This window comes from Dipodomys ordii, unplaced genomic scaffold, assembly GCF_000151885.1.
Source record: "Dipodomys ordii isolate 6190 unplaced genomic scaffold, Dord_2.0 Scaffold34, whole genome shotgun sequence".
In the NCBI taxonomy this organism is placed as follows: Eukaryota; Metazoa; Chordata; class Mammalia; order Rodentia; family Heteromyidae; genus Dipodomys; species Dipodomys ordii.
The window spans coordinates 15,350,676-15,365,785 of record NW_012267250.1 but is presented as its reverse complement, the minus strand read 5'-3'; the positions used below and the strand labels follow the sequence as shown (position 1 = coordinate 15,365,785).

The 15,110-nt window shown below is 52.6% G+C and overlaps 1 protein-coding gene across 1 annotated transcript in view; it reads right to left on the bottom strand.

Moving 5' to 3' along the window:
• Col13a1 (collagen, type XIII, alpha 1) overlaps positions 1-15,104 on the bottom strand; it is a 131,810-nt gene extending 116,706 nt beyond the window's left edge. Inside the window, exons 1-2 of the mRNA XM_013017234.1 lie at positions 14,939-15,104; positions 3,526-3,595 (exon numbers count right to left, since the gene is read on the bottom strand). Coding sequence (XP_012872688.1) covers positions 3,526-3,595; positions 14,939-14,983 — 115 coding nt within the window. The 5' untranslated portion in view covers positions 14,984-15,104. The remainder of the gene's footprint in view (positions 1-3,525; positions 3,596-14,938) is intronic.
• Positions 15,105-15,110: the final 6 nt, after the last annotated feature.

Below are 15,110 nucleotides of genomic sequence, written 5' to 3'. Positions count from 1 at the left end.
GTGTGTGTGTGTGTGTGTGTGTGTGTGTGTGTGTGTGTGTGTGTGTGTGTGTGTGTGTGAGGCTTTACAAAGGTTCCATACTTATTCTTCTGTCCCCGTTGAGGTTTGACCTTTGGCATCCCATCCCAGGCCTACAAGCCCATCCCTCCTCTGATGAACAGTGTGGGCAGCCAGGCAGCAGGCTGCGGCCAGTGCTCCGCCAGGACAGGGCTATTTTGGGACAGGGAGGATCCCAGGAGGATGCTGGTGAGGTTGGCATAGGAAAGGAAGGAGGCAGGTTTTCTGCCTCTGACTGTATGTCCCCAGCCCTCTGGATGCCACCCAGGGGCTCAGGACTGCCACAATGAAGAGCACGCCTACCACAGAACTCTGTATTCAGCTTCGCTTGGCCACAAAGGAAAAGGGACAGGCGTGGATTTGAGGCCATGGGCTCTCATTCCAAAGGCCACAGTGGACAGGGAATGTGTGTTAACTTGCTGTGTCCCAATGGTGGTGATCCCAGCACCACACACAACTTTGGGGGAGGGAGAATAAAGCATCGGAAACCCGTTGGATGGCAGATGGAGGCTTCCAGAAAGAATCCAAACATCAGGAATGATTAGTGAGTTCACACTTATTGAACAACTACTATATATCAGGACAACAGGGTTGGCAAGACAATAGTGAATGTCGCTTAGCATTTGTGTGATGCACTGCGTGATAGCATGAGTTCTGTAAGCCCAGAACCATGGAGTAGTTTGCAAACTCTGATCCTAAGAGAGTAATCAGAATGTACCGTGCAGTGTGCTCTGGCAGGGATGTTTTATGGACACATTTGAGGGCTTCCAAACCTTTGGAATCCCCTACCTCTTTCTTGGGTTTTCAGGGAGGCTGGCCCGTGACGGAGCACACAGTAGTTGTTCATGGATGGCCTGTGACAGAAATTGCTCTTACGTGGAATGGGTCAGTTTTTGTGTTACCAAAGCTCCTGGTTGGCCAGAGGGAGGCAGTCCAGCAAGCATTGGGCAGGACTCAGTTTACCCTAGGAAATACATTTTGCTAAGAGGTCCTGTGGTGTAAGATGCCTTCCTTACAGCTTTTCTATCCCACAGCCCAGCTTTCCAAATAGCCAGGAACCTCTGCTGGATTCTGCTTCCATTCGGGGTCTTTCTGTGGCTCTGGTCTATCTGTTGGGTCAAGTTGCCAACTGGGAAATTCTCAGTCTCCAGAGTCTCTATCCTTTCTCTCTCTCCTACTGTGCAAGCTCAGCCCAGTCCTACTGCTGTCTGCTCCCCACAGAGGGGCCTGCTCCAAGGCCTGCCTTCTCTCCCAACATATCCCTGCGCTCTACCAGCCTCTGCCTTCCACGCCATCCAAGACCCCTGAGTCCTATTGTGGCTTCCCTTCAAATCCTCCTTCCCTCCTGTCATCTGCCTCTCCAGCTCCACTTCCTGTGAGTACCTGAGCCAGACATTCTGAAGCACAAACCTGAGCCTGGTTGGCCAGGTACCCACTGTGATGGTAGGTAGCCAGGATATCCATGGGCCACCAGCCAGCTGTGGTTCTTTCCCCAATCAGACAGGGGAAGAAGGGCAAGCCTATGGCTGGCTCTGAATATGCAGTCCCATTGTCCTGAACACCAGGAGGTGGGGGTCTGAGGAAAGGAATTCTGTACAACTTTGACATCCCAGTGGCAATTGAGGAAATACTAGTAATAATAGCGCATAATACAGACAAGGCACAGTACCAATAATTCAAGTCATCTGGGGCCATAACCCTGGATGTCAACAATGTATTGACAAGGTGGCTATTATCCTTGTTTCCCAGACAAGGCACAGAGAGGTTCAGAAACTTTCTGATGGCCACACAGTTCATACATATCAGAGGTGGAATTCAAATCTACACCTTCATGGCTCCAAACCTCCTGTCCTGAAGCAACATTTTATCCTTTGAGCAAAGACCAGTTGCAATTGCCAAGAGTTATGGGAACAACCGACATGCTGATTTGAAACCTGGGCAGCCCGGATGCATAGAAACATTCTGTCACCTTACTCTGGTCTCTACCTCATCTCATTAATCTTGGCATCTCATTAATCTAGCAGAAAGCTTTCCCAGACATCAGGGTCTAATCTCCTGGGCCCACAGAGAAGGGGGAGCTTCCCAGGGCTTCTGGACACTCGTTCAATTAACCTGGATGACCTACTTGTGACAGGGCCAGCTGAATCTCTTCACAGCTGCATGTCAGCAGGGCCAGGGTGCCTGAACTGCACCACGCCAGCCAGCTCACACCCCACCAACGAAGCCTTCTAGTTCCCATATGCTTAACATCTGTCAGCCCCTCTTTTCTGGCTTGGGGAACTGGTGTGAAGTTTCCGGGGCCCTCAGCTCCTGTGGATGGAGGAAGACCTGCTAAACAGCCCACTGAATGCCATTCCAAGATCATCCACCCCCAGAGGGTGTCAAGAGGCCATATTGTGGGTCTCTCATATTCTAAGACCCTGAGAAAGGCAAACCTCTTTGCAATTAGGTAAGCATGTTACTTGTCTCCTCAACCTTTGTTAGTGCTTCATTCCCTAACTCCCCCTCTCTAAAAAAAAAGGCCCCGATAGGCCTTTAATCTTCAGGGCCTAGTTACTCAAGAAAGCAATGCAGCAAGTAAACAGACAAGCAAGCCTGTCATTCTCACAGCTTTTAACAAACCCAGGAACCAGGAAGTCCTGAGCCATTAGTACCAATGATGTTAGCTGTAGACTTGAACCTAGCATAGAGCAGATACTCTGCACACAACCTTAAATGCATGAAAAGCCACAGCTGTGGAGCAGAAGATGAGACAGCGGGCACTAAGGACATGCCCACTGAGGGATCTGCCCCTATAAGCCTAGTAAATGGCAAAAGCAGAATTCGAATCCACTTCAGATCAGGTACATTTGTTACAGCACATTACCTGGCCACCATCAGTAATGGCTTGATCCCTTGTGTGAGGGCATGTGTATGTGTGCAGGTAGCCCAGACACCACACAACAAACGTATTACTCTAAGGCATCTAGCTAACCAGAGTGAATAAAGTCTTAGAAATATTCATTCATCCAGATAACATTTTTGCACGTGGGCCAGGGGCTGGAGGTACAAAAGTGAGCACAGTGAATTGGGTCCCTACTTTTGTAGTGCATAATAGGCTGTGATTTTCAAACTATGGCCACATCCATCAAATTATCTGGTTTCACTATCCCACGAGTTAAAGAGTGCCAGGCCCAAGGAAAAGTTTGTAAATGAATAGATGGATGAACACGTACTTGAATGAATTTGTGATATCTGGATGGCTAGGGATGGATGGATAGACAGATGGATGGACAATGGATGACTGGATGCATGGGGACAGGTGGGCCTATCAGTAAATGTTGGAAAGCAGCCACTACCAGATACAGATATTTTCATCTTTCAAGTGAGAATCAGGTCCCCTGTAGGGCACAGACACCACAGGGAAGGACCTATGGTTGCAGTACTTGTCCTAGAGATGCCAACCTCATCCATCCATGGCCTCCTTACCTGGTGGGCAGTTACATCCTGGAGACATCTTCGGGGCTTCCCTGCGTCTGCGTGAGTGGAGCTTCCATTTCTGCACAAAGAGACAGACAAGCGGAGTCACTATGTGGGAGCTTGTAAACACTGAGAAACACTAGAAAGCATGTGTGGGCTGGTGGAGAAGGAGGGGAGAGGGGATGGGGGGCCACATGGGGTTATCAGGGGGACAGCTCCTGGATCAAAGACTGGCAGTTAATGGCCCTCCATTGGCCACCAGGCGTCTGGCTAGTAAGAAGCAGAGCAGACCTAGCATGGCAATTTCAGCATGTGATGTCTTCGAGGAGCTCTTAAAGAAAGCACGGGGCCCTGTAAACCAGTGGCCACCTCCTGTACCCCATTCTCAGGCACACAGCCACATGCTCTGCTCAGCAGTCTGCTAATTATTTTCCTTCTTGGATGGGGAGTCCTGGGGCAAGGATAGAGCCTTCTGTTCTAGTGTCCTTCACCTGCTTGGGCAGGTAGGCAGGGGCAAAGGCAGGAAGGCTGGGAGGTTCTAGCATCTTCCTCCACAGCTCAAGCCACTGAGCAAACCTTGGAGATCGCGAGGAGGTAGGATACCCCCCAGGAGCTGCCACGTGGTTGGTGGCCAGGGGACAGGCCCATGCAGCGTGGCCATGCATGGGATGTGCACACATCTGTGAGCCTGCAGGCCTGACATAGGATCCTTTCATGGTGACCCTTGCTACAAAGTGGCTCACTAGCACAGTGGACAGGGGCACCTCTGCAGCCAGATCGCCCCAAGTTCATAGGTGGTGCTCAGACCCTGGCTGATCTCCCTGGTGGCTGAGAGGGCCAGGAAGGTTGATATACATCAAGGATATGACTGAACACCTAGGAGGCCTTAGAGAACATCAACTGCTATTGAACTGTGGTACGGGTGAGGACCCCACAGCACCCAGGGGAGATGGCTGACCAACCAAGAAGAGAATGCACCACATTCTCTGACTCCAATGAAGAGTTAGAGGCCAGTAGTCCCTTCATTTAATTTCCTGAGTTCTTTTTAAAGTTATGGTTGAGTGGCTTGCAGGCTGTAGAAGCTAGGGATGGCATATCAGCAAGTCCCCAGTCCTCTTGCCTGATCCGTTTCCTCTTTCAGAGCCAGCGTATGCTTTTCTTCAAGGTCCCTGGTAAGTATTTTAGGCCCTGTGTGTTCCACAGCCCCTGCCACAGCGACACAGCGGTTCTGTGGTAGGCGAAAGCAGCCACAGATGATTCAGAGACAAATCAGTGTGGCCACGGACCCATAAAAAGGGGGTTTGCAAAACAGGCTCCAAAGGGCTGAGCTGCGGTTTGACCATCCTAGTGCAATCACTGTGCAAATGTGCCATTCTTCCTACCAGGAGAAAGAAAATAGCTTCTCTCTGAGGGTGGTGCTCTTTCTAGACAAACTCCTGGATGCCAGCCTTCCCTCTGTCCCTCCTCTCCTCTCCCCTCCTCTTCTTCCTTCCTACCCCACAGAAGGCTCTCCTTCAGGGACCAGCATCCTCTATGTTGTTAAATCTGGTGGCCAGTCCTTGTCCTTCTTGGCCTGTGGTATCCTTTGCTGGATTCTCCTCAGTGAACATCACATACTTGGCTCCCAGGACACTGCACTCTTTTCTTTCACCTCTCAAGGCCCTGGCTGTTCCCTTTTGGTTCCTTTCTGGATCTTTGGATGCTAAGATGCTGTGAGTCACAGGCCTCTGCTCTCCCCTCTAGACCCAGACTTCACCTGGTTCTGTGGCTTCTAAACCATCTCCACTGTTACACCTCCAGCCTGGAGATCACCATGCAGCTTTAGCACAAACTGCCAGCTGTGTGCCTGTCTGAGCTTCTAGCCCATGCCCAGGTGACATAACTGTAACTTTCGGTTACTTAAAACCTGAATTGCTGGCACCTGTGGCTCATGCCTAGGAGCCTGACTAGGAGGCTGAGCTCTGAGGATCAGGGTTCCAAGCCAGCCTGGGCAGAAAAGTCCAATGAAACTCTCTAGTTACACACACACACACACACACACACACACACACAAAGCTGAAGTGGAGTTATGGCCCAAGTGGTAAAATGTCAACCTTGGGCAAAAATGCTAAGCAGGAGCTTGAAACCCTGAGTTTGAGTCTTAGAACTGGCAGGAAACAAAACACTGATCCAATGATTCCCATACCTTCCAGTGCACACCCCCTTCCCCTCCTACCCTTACCGCTGCTGCCATCCTCAGCCAGGGCGGCCACTCCAGTCTGTCACCCCGTGTCAGCCTGCACTCATGGTCTGTCTGCCTGGGTTGCTCTTTTCCTAACTGTCCACCTGCGAGCTTCAGATGAGCCATCCTAACTCCAGACTTCCCATACCCTCCCCAGTTCATTTTTTTGGGGGGGTCCGGTCGTGGGGCCTGAACTCTGGGCCTGGGCGCTGTCCCTCAGCTCTTCAGCTCAAGGCTAGCGCTCTACCACCTTTGAGCCACAGCACCACTTCCGGCTTTTTTCTTTTTGCTTATGTGGTGCTGAGGAATCGAACCCAGGGCCTCAGGCATGCAAGGCAAGCGCTCTACCACTGAGCCACCTTCCCAGCCCCTCCAATTCAATTTTTTTTCTTGTTTATCTCACTTGTTGCCTCCCTCAATCATCCAAAGGGAAACTCCACAAGAACACAGATACTGTGCTGTTACGCACTGCTCTCTCCCCGCTGTTTAGGACAGGGCCTGCCATGTGGTAGGTGTGCGATACAAGGCAGGAAAGGTCAGAGTCAGCGTCACCTCCTCCAGACAACAGCTCAGCCCCTGTGGGCATCCGAGACTGAGGCTGAGCTGGGGTTGGGTGGTCTTAGGCTGGATCCCACCACACCCGGTAGAGAAGGTTTCCTGTTCTCCGCTGGCATCCAGGGCCTTCTGGAATGGCCAGAACTGAAACATCACCCAGATAGGTTCGCAGCTTAAAATGCCTGTCCCAGTATCAAAGAGAAAATGCCAGTGGTGGCCATTTCTCCCACAGAGAATTCAGCTCCAGCCTGGCCCAGGATTTAGGGGTCACTCCCTCCCCATCCCAGCTTCAGAGTTTTTAAAGGGGCTCAGCTGCCCCGTTATGCCTGGGTTATCCATGGACTGAGTCCAAGTCATGTGAGAAGCCTGCAAAATAGGGTTATGCCCGCTGCCTACCTCTAAGTACTACTGTGGAGATGGAGTAAGTTCAACAGTGGCAGGGCCGGGGAAATGCTGGAATATTAAAATGATCATCAGTGATGTGCTTATACACAGAGCGCACACTAGACGAGGCACTGTGCTAAGCACTTTAGGGAAAAAATCATTTAATCATAATATTTATTATTATTTAATTTTTTGATGGCACACAGACCTACCTAATGAACTCAGGTCCTCATGATTGCTAGGCAGGTGCTCTACCACTTGAGCCATGTCTTCAGTCCTTTTTGCTCTGGTGAGCTGTTTGAAATAGGTTCTCACTTTTTGCCCCGAGCCAGCCTGGATCTCAATCCTCCTATTTATACTTCCTGACATAACTAGAATGATAATTTCATATTGCCATGCTCAGCTCTTATTGGCTGAGAAGCGGATGGAGGTGGGGCTCTCACAACCTTTTAGCCCAGGCTGGTCTAGAACTGTAATCCACCTAATCTCTGCCTCCTGAGTAGCTAGGATTTCACATATGATCTCGGAATGCCTGGCTATTAATTTTTGGTATGATCCCTACTAGAACTCAGAGGCCCTGGGGACTGAATTGGGGCACAGATGCCCTCTGCCCTCAAGCTGACGTGGCGTGCATCGCTGCTGGACTTGGTGGTGAGGTAGAAGCCTGAGCTAACATGGCAGGGTTCAGCCTTGTGGTCTCATCCCAACATCCCTCCTTTGTGTGAAGCAAGAGGCAGGATGCCTCAGTACCTCCATGTCCTCATTCCCACAAGATGGGAATGACGTTTCCTAGACTGCGCAGGAAGGAGGAAGAACTTCAACAGAGACTCTGGCCACCCGCTTGGCTGCCGTGGTATCCTCCGTGGCCTGGTGTAAACCACTGCTGTTCCTGAGCTGCCACTGAGACACAGGCAGGGTCCCTGGGGGCATCGGGTGCCCCACCACAGGGAAGGGGGCAAGTGTCCTCTTCTTTCTACCCTTCCCACTCCTGAGAAACCTAGCTCCTCGCTACTTCCCCAAGATGGAGGGGGCAAGCAAGGGTCCCAGCTGAAGCCAGGCCTTATGCCTCCAAGGTCCAGAAGCTGCAAGAGAAGGAGGTGCCCATGGACATGACCACATCACAGCAGGTCTCCAAGCCTGTGCTCTCGCACACGTGCCTGACCTGGAACAGCTTGATGCCTTCTGCAGAGCCCTTTTCTCGGTGTACGTGTTTCTGGGCTGGAGACCAGGCCAGGTGTGGAAGGTGTAGTCTGGAACTGGGGTCTCTGGTTCACATGAGAACCCAAGCCATTTACATTTAGGTCTACCTTCTAGGCTTGGTCCCAGGACAATTGGAGTTTGGGGTCAGGCGGAGGCAGAAGTGGGTGGGCTATAGATGGAGAGAGGGTCTTCTGGTAAGGAAAGAAAGCTCAGAGGCAAGTCCATGCTACTTAGTGCTGCTGGCCAAACCCAGGGACCACCCAAGAGGGCTGGGCCCACAGGAGGCGTTTCTTAAAGCAACATACCCATGAGCTGCCACCCGCTACACCCGCCTCAGGGCGCAGACAGCTCAGTGGGGTGAAATCAAACCGGAGGAAATTCAGACATTCAGTCCACACCCACCCAGACTGGACTACAGGCTGCTTGGGGGCCTGAACACTGGGGGCTGGGACGGAGCCATGGAAAGCCCAGGGAGCTGTCTTCCTTCTCCTTCCACAGCTCTCTTTGTGCAATAGACTTGGCGCCTGATCACAGACTCTCAGGGCCCTGAAATAGAGGCCTGAGGGTGCACCGGATACTATGTGCTACCTCGGCCTCCCTGCTTCTTCAGAACCTTGGACAGATGTGGCCCAAGCTCTACCATTCAGAAAGGGCGGGGAAAGGAGGCACATGCCTCTGTGAGCACCCCAGCTTTTGTCTGAGGAAGTCCTTCCTTCCAGCTAACCCAAGACCCTGCTGCTCCAGAGCCTGCTTCAAACTGAGCCCTGGAGCTCTGGGATTTCAGAAGACAGAGCTCATCTCTGGGCCTGCTGCTGGATGAGACAGGGACCCTCAGACCAAGAACTATGGAGGCCAAGTGTTCCCCATGAAAGCTGATTCTCTTCCTTCCTCCTTTCCCCAGCTGGGTGCACCTGCTGCATGTCTAGAGTGTGGAGTGCTGGACATGGGTATCCAAAAGAAGCGGGCAGGAGGCTATCCTCATTGGCTCAGAGTCTATGGAGCAGCACACAGCGGTCTACAAACCCAAATGTCAATGCAAAGTGGCCGCTGTTAGCAGAACTGTGACTGAGAACCAAGCATGGGTACAGACTACTAGTTTCGCTCATCACAGGGGAAGTGATAGCTGAACTAAGGACACAGGGCAAGCTACCAGGTAAGGACCTGGGCACAGGAGAAGGACTCCACGCTGGCACCACAATGCCCTTCTTAGGAATCAGGCAAACATCTCGCATACAACTATTCATTTAGCACTCAGAGCAACCTGTTTCCTGAGGCAAGAAAGAAGTAACTTGCAAGATGGCACCCATCCAGGAAGGCCAGAGGCAGGATCTGAACCCAGGACCTTAGTCTCTGCTCTCTATTCCATATCTGGGACAGGTGGGGCTTTCAAGATTAAAATATCTATGGCCTAAGTACCAGGCCCTTAAAGGACTTTGTTTTGACTTTTGAAATTCTGCAAACAACAACTCTTATAGCAGGAGATACTTTTATGACCATCACTCTTATTTTAGATACAACCTGAGAGACAGACAGAAGTCAAAGAGACAGGTCGCAAACCACTAACTCACAAGAGCTGGATTTGAAACCAGCAATCTGGCTCCAAAATCTAGACTCCAAAATTTAGCACCATGTTGTGGTATCGTGAAACGTTGGAGAGGATGGCAAAGAGTGGGCCCTTCACAAGCCCCACAGATCATAAAGAGATGTGACTCTGGTCTGAATGCAATGTCTAGTTACCAAAGTGTTTAGTCTGAATAAGGGAGATCATGTGATTGTATAAAGGCCACCCTGACTTCTGTGGGGATGATAAGAGGTTTGGGACACAGTGGGCAGAAGCAGGAGAGAGACAGGCTTGGGTTTGGGGCAGGACTGGCCCTGATGAAGGGCAAGAGCAGGTGTGTGTGCAGGTCAGGGGCAGGGGAGGTGGAGCTGGAAGATGTAGCAAGGTGTGTGTAGCCAGAACTTGTAATAATCAGTTCGGACACACTGATGTCAATCTTCTTGGCCTGCCCAATTGTCCACTTAGTCAGAGCATGATCTGCTACAGAAACCCACGGGAGAGCACCTGCAGCTTGGCAGGTGGCTGTAAAGTCCCTAGGGTGGCGGAAGCCCAGGCCACAGGGCAGCCTATGGCAGCAGCCAGGGCTCCTTCCTGTAAATTGAAGAGGCTGGGAAGCCAGGGAGAGCTTGTAGCGGTGGGCCTGGGGAGTCATGAGCAGGGTGCCTCCAGGGGAGGGCGTAGGGGTGGTATGGAATGGATGAGGCTGGACAGGCAGAAGCCCAGCTCAAGTGGACTCTAGCCACAGCAGCCTCCAGGGATGGAGGGACAGGAGCCGAGTGGCCCATCCTCTCTGCAGGCAGTTCTGGCCCTCTGTGTGCAGTTTGCTCTTGTTCTTTGATGGCTCAGAGGCACTGGCTGCCAGCAGCCCCTTGCCTCCTTCTGCTTGTCTGCAGAGACAGTGTCCAGGGCACATGCAGTACTGGCTACAGGAAGGATAGTCACTGTGGAGGTCCTTATCCATGAAAGCTGGGGACCCCAGTCCGTCTAACCTTGAGCCTCAGTTCCCCCTGGAGTAACCTTGCTCACTAAAGATGCAACGAGCTTCAGGAGAGAAAGGGGAACCATCATAAAAGGTAGAAGATGGGGCTGGGGTGTGGCTCAGTGGCACAACACTTGCCTACCATGTGCCAGCCAGGCCCTGACTTCCATCCCCACTACCACAAAAACAAAGACCACAAAAACAAAAACAGACAACCCCGTGAACAACAACAAAACACAGAAAGAAAGATTTCTAGACTTCTCCTTGGTGCCAAACCCTCAGTTGACTTTGTCTTTTAGAAAACACAGCAGTAGAGCTGACCTTCCTTAAACCTCCTGGGCTTTCTGGCAACTCAGCACACTCCAGGGCTCCACTGCCACCTCATTGTGATCCTAAGCACCCATCACTGTAGCCCCATGAGCATTGTGGGGCGCCAGGCACCCTGCGTTGTAGCCCAGCACAATTATCCACCCTGTCCATTCCCTGCTCCTTTCAAGAGCCTGCATCAGCCCCCTACCCAGCAGCTCAGCCCCCAGCCTGTCAGTCCCTGTTTTGATCTCTCTCTTCAGACACCATAAAGACCCCTGTCTACATCCTACAGCTTCAAGATGTTCCTATTGTAACTCCCCTTTCTAGAGATATGCAGACTCATCTGCCTGAAGTCCATCAACATCTTAGCCTGGAAATTTCAGCTACTTCCTTTCCCAGGGATCCCTCAATGCCCAGATGAATCACAGATGGTGGGAGGGAGGGACAGTGACACCAGTCTTCTTATCTGTAAAATGGGGTAACAAGCATGCTAGTCCCTTGGGAAAGTATTGGGGATTGAGAGAATAATCCTGGAGCCACTTATGGCTCCCTCATCAGTAAGCGTGACACTCCCATTATAGCCGCACCATTGTCATCAGGGATGGGAGTCTGCCTGGCACCCCTAAACTCTTGGAGGAGGCCTCAGAGGGTCTCTGCTGCTCCCCATGGGACTCCAACATGGATCCCATTCTATCTGACCCCATTCCCTCCTCCTTCTCCACCTCTGCTGCCCAGTCCTAGGTGTCATCTGATTTTCTACATTTGGGACATTCCAGTTTCGTTCTTCACAGCAAGAAAATCAAATAACAGGCAGCTGGAGTGCTCATTAAGAGTCCCAGAGCAGGAGAGAGGCGCTGATGGGGGAGAGTCAGCTGAAGTCTGGAAACCATACTTCCAGCTCCCCCGGTCCTCCTCTCCAGGCCTGGCCCCTCAGATCCACTGCTGGCTTGTCTGCCTCAAGCCCCCTCTCCTACTGGAGTCCCTTAGCTTGATGTTTCCTCCCAGTACCATCTTCCTGTGCAGATACCATCTCTGCCTTCAGGGTGCTTGTGTGCCTGGATTCTTGCCTTCAGGACATTGCACAGGCTGCGCTTTCCCAACCTGGCCCTTTCCAATGCCTCCTCCTTCCTTCAAGGTATAACTCAGGTTCATGTGCCTTAAGGATGGCTTTCCTGGCCCCAAAGCCCTCCCTAAGCATCCTCTGGTTCAGAGTATGATCACCAGCGGTAGTGCTTCCCAGCACCTCTGCCTCCTCTGCCATCTATAGGGAAGCCGAAAGTGTGTCCGGATGGCCCAGCTTGCATTAGGCCACCTGAGAATCTAGCCTTGGCCCCCGAGGCAGCTCCCTAGTCTAGGCAGCTCCCAGCTGCCTGTGTATGCATGAGGAAGCTCCTTCGCACAAGCATGTCACAGACCTGACCCCCTCCTCCCTGTGTGGGCCTCTGTCTCCCTCTCCTTTCTTACCCATTTTCTCTCTTCAAATAGCCAAGGGTGGGTTTCATGAGTTCTGGGACTTCACGACAGGAACTAAAGCTGCTCTAGAGCAGCGCTGACCCAATTTTCTGCCAGAATGTGCAGGTGTTGTGTCTGCCATGCCAGAGTGGATGCTGAGCACCGGACGTGAGCAGGTGGGGGCCTGCAGAACTCCATTCCACTTAGATGTAATAAGTCACTTGACCTCTGCCTACTGTTTGGGATTGGAAGGGCCTAGAGTATGTCTCCAAGAGCCTCAGGACTTTGGACCCCATCCTCCTAACAGGCCAGGCTCCACCCACAGGGCAGCTTCCTCCCTGTAGCTCCATCACCTTCTCCTTTTGCCCCTATAGCCACTATGTCTAGTGACTCTTTTCAGCCCTTCCCCACCCCTGCCCTGGGTGGGGATACCCTCTGCCTTACTGGTTCACCTGCTTGAGAGTGCCCCTCCCCTTTTGCAATAGTGGGGATGGAAGCTAGGACCTTTTCTGTAGAGTATAGTTGGCAAGCACTATACCATTTGGCCCATACCTCCAGCCCTTTTTAACTTGTGTTCGGAGACAAGGTCTGGCTGAGTTACATAAGTTGGTCTAGAACTCATGATTCTTCTATCTCAGCCTCCTGAGTGCTAGGATTATAGGCAGGTACCATTGTACCTGGCTCAAACTCTCACTCTAGGGAAATAAGTACTCTCCTCAATATTCTTTGATGGCTCCCCATTACCCCATTGTAGATTTGTTCCTAAAACCCCCTCTTGATGTGGGCTGTCTAGCTCTCTTCAGGCCTATCTTCAACCAGAGTTCTGGCCTTCCTTCAGTTTCCTGGACAAACCCCTCCCTCTGGCTCCTGCTTCAGAAGCTGCCCTTCAGCTCCTCAATGCAAAGTCCCCCATTCACCCCCTTTTTCTCTTGGCAAAATCCTGTTCACTCTTCAAATCTTTACTTAAGAGTCACTTCCTCAGGAAGCCCACCACGATTGTTACCACCATCAGACCTCATTGCCTCTAAGACATTTTCATGATTGTAGGTTTTTTTTCTGTCCATTTTCCATTACAATGAGCAGGATAGAACTGTGTCTCCTGCAATGCCCAACCCATAGCTGGCCCTCAGGAAATGATGGCGGAACACAGTGGAAGGAGGATCGCACACAGAATGAGGATGCTTAGGTGACCCTGAGCAGCCACTGCTCCTGTAGGAGCCAGGCTCAGGGGGTGCCTGGGAAAATACCTGCTGCCCTCTTACTACTCAGCCAGTGCTTTCTGCACACCCAGCCAGCCATCAAAAGCTGCCTGCTGCTACAGGGAAGCCCAGAGACTACCCCAGGCCCAAGGGACCATGGATGGCCTGACCCAGCCCTCTGGATTCCCTGGGGCCCTGAGAAGCGTGGGAATGAGCTGGCAGCAGCAGGCATGGGGCATCACCAGTACCAGTGATCTGCTCTGTGGGTGACCTCTCTGCTCTGGCCCATGATTCTCACCCTACACTACCCTCCAGGGAACTGCCCTGGCAGAGGAACGGATTTGGAAAGGAACTGGCAGCACCCTGTTAAACTAGCTCTTCACCCAGCACCATTGGATCTAGACTCTAATGTTCGCCACTGCCTCGGCCATTCTTCCATCCAGAGCTGTTAGAGTATTTGTCCCAGGTGGCACAGCATGGAAGATCCAGATAAAACCTAGGGTTGGGAGCTCCATACCCTTTCCGCTAAGTAAGAGACTATATACCAAGCTTCTCCTAGACAATTTCTATGGCCAGCCTGCTCCAGGACCACTTCCCAGATTTCTGCCACTCTGGCCACTTGTCCTCCCTCCCTGGGCCCTAGTCGTTCATCTTTGTTATCCAAATTCAGTAAACCCCAGCCTGTATTCCTCTAGGTCCCGGCTTTCCTCTGGTGGGTGTCAAGAGTACCCTTTCTTTCTAGGGAAGATGCCTACTTCTCATGAATTCCAGCACTGTCATGGGTCAGAGATGTATTAGTAGCTTTTAGTCTATCTCGGATCAAGGAAACTTGGGGAGTGGGAGAAAACTCACCATCCCCTTTCCGGAACAAAACTGTTGGGGCGTATTCCAGAGAAAACCAGTTTAAAAGTACAGGCAAATCTGAGCTCAAGGATAGCAGAGCCAGGGAGGGGAACCCATTCACGGGCTTTAGTGGCCCGGGGCAGTGTGCGCCAGGGACCAGGACACCACTCCCTGTAAGACCTGCCTCCTCTGGCCCCCAGAGACCTTCAATGACTCTCCATCTCTCACCCCTCTTCTCAATGGAGCCATAAAAGCCAGGCACCATGGATCCTCGTGAGACCGTCCGGGAGGACCAACCGGGCTCAGCCAGCCTCTGTCCCCAGACTCCAGGTCTGCTTTCCTCTGCTGGGGCACCGAGAGGCTCTCACCCCACGCGGGCCATGGCCAAAGAGCGCGAAGTGGAGCTCGTCTGCCATCGTACCCCAGAAAGCCCGGCCTTCCTCCACCTGCCCGGCGCACCTAGGGCTCTTCCAGCGCTGGAGGCAGCGTCGCCAAGTGGTCACACGCAGCCCGACCTGGCGCTCGGGGTCCTTGGCGCTGGGGCGGGCGTGGGTCTGACCTCCCACACCTCCCGCAGACAGCACGTGCGAAGCCAGGGCGCACCGCGCGGCGCGGATCATGGGGGCGCCCGTGGGCACGGGGCTGGTGGAGAGAATCTGGAGGCTGCGCGAGGGGGCGCCGCGGGGAGGGATCAAAGCCAGCAACAAAGAGCCACAGACCTCGTCCAGCAGTTGGTTGACTCGTCCCAAAATAGCCGTCTCCATTTGCCGTTCCCCGCGCTCCGCTTCCAGGCGCAGCACCCGGGCCTGCAGCTCCGCAGTCCGAAAGTGGGCGAGCAGGCTGAGCGCTAGCGCGCACAGGGCCAGCGCCAGGAGCCCGCACGACCCCGGG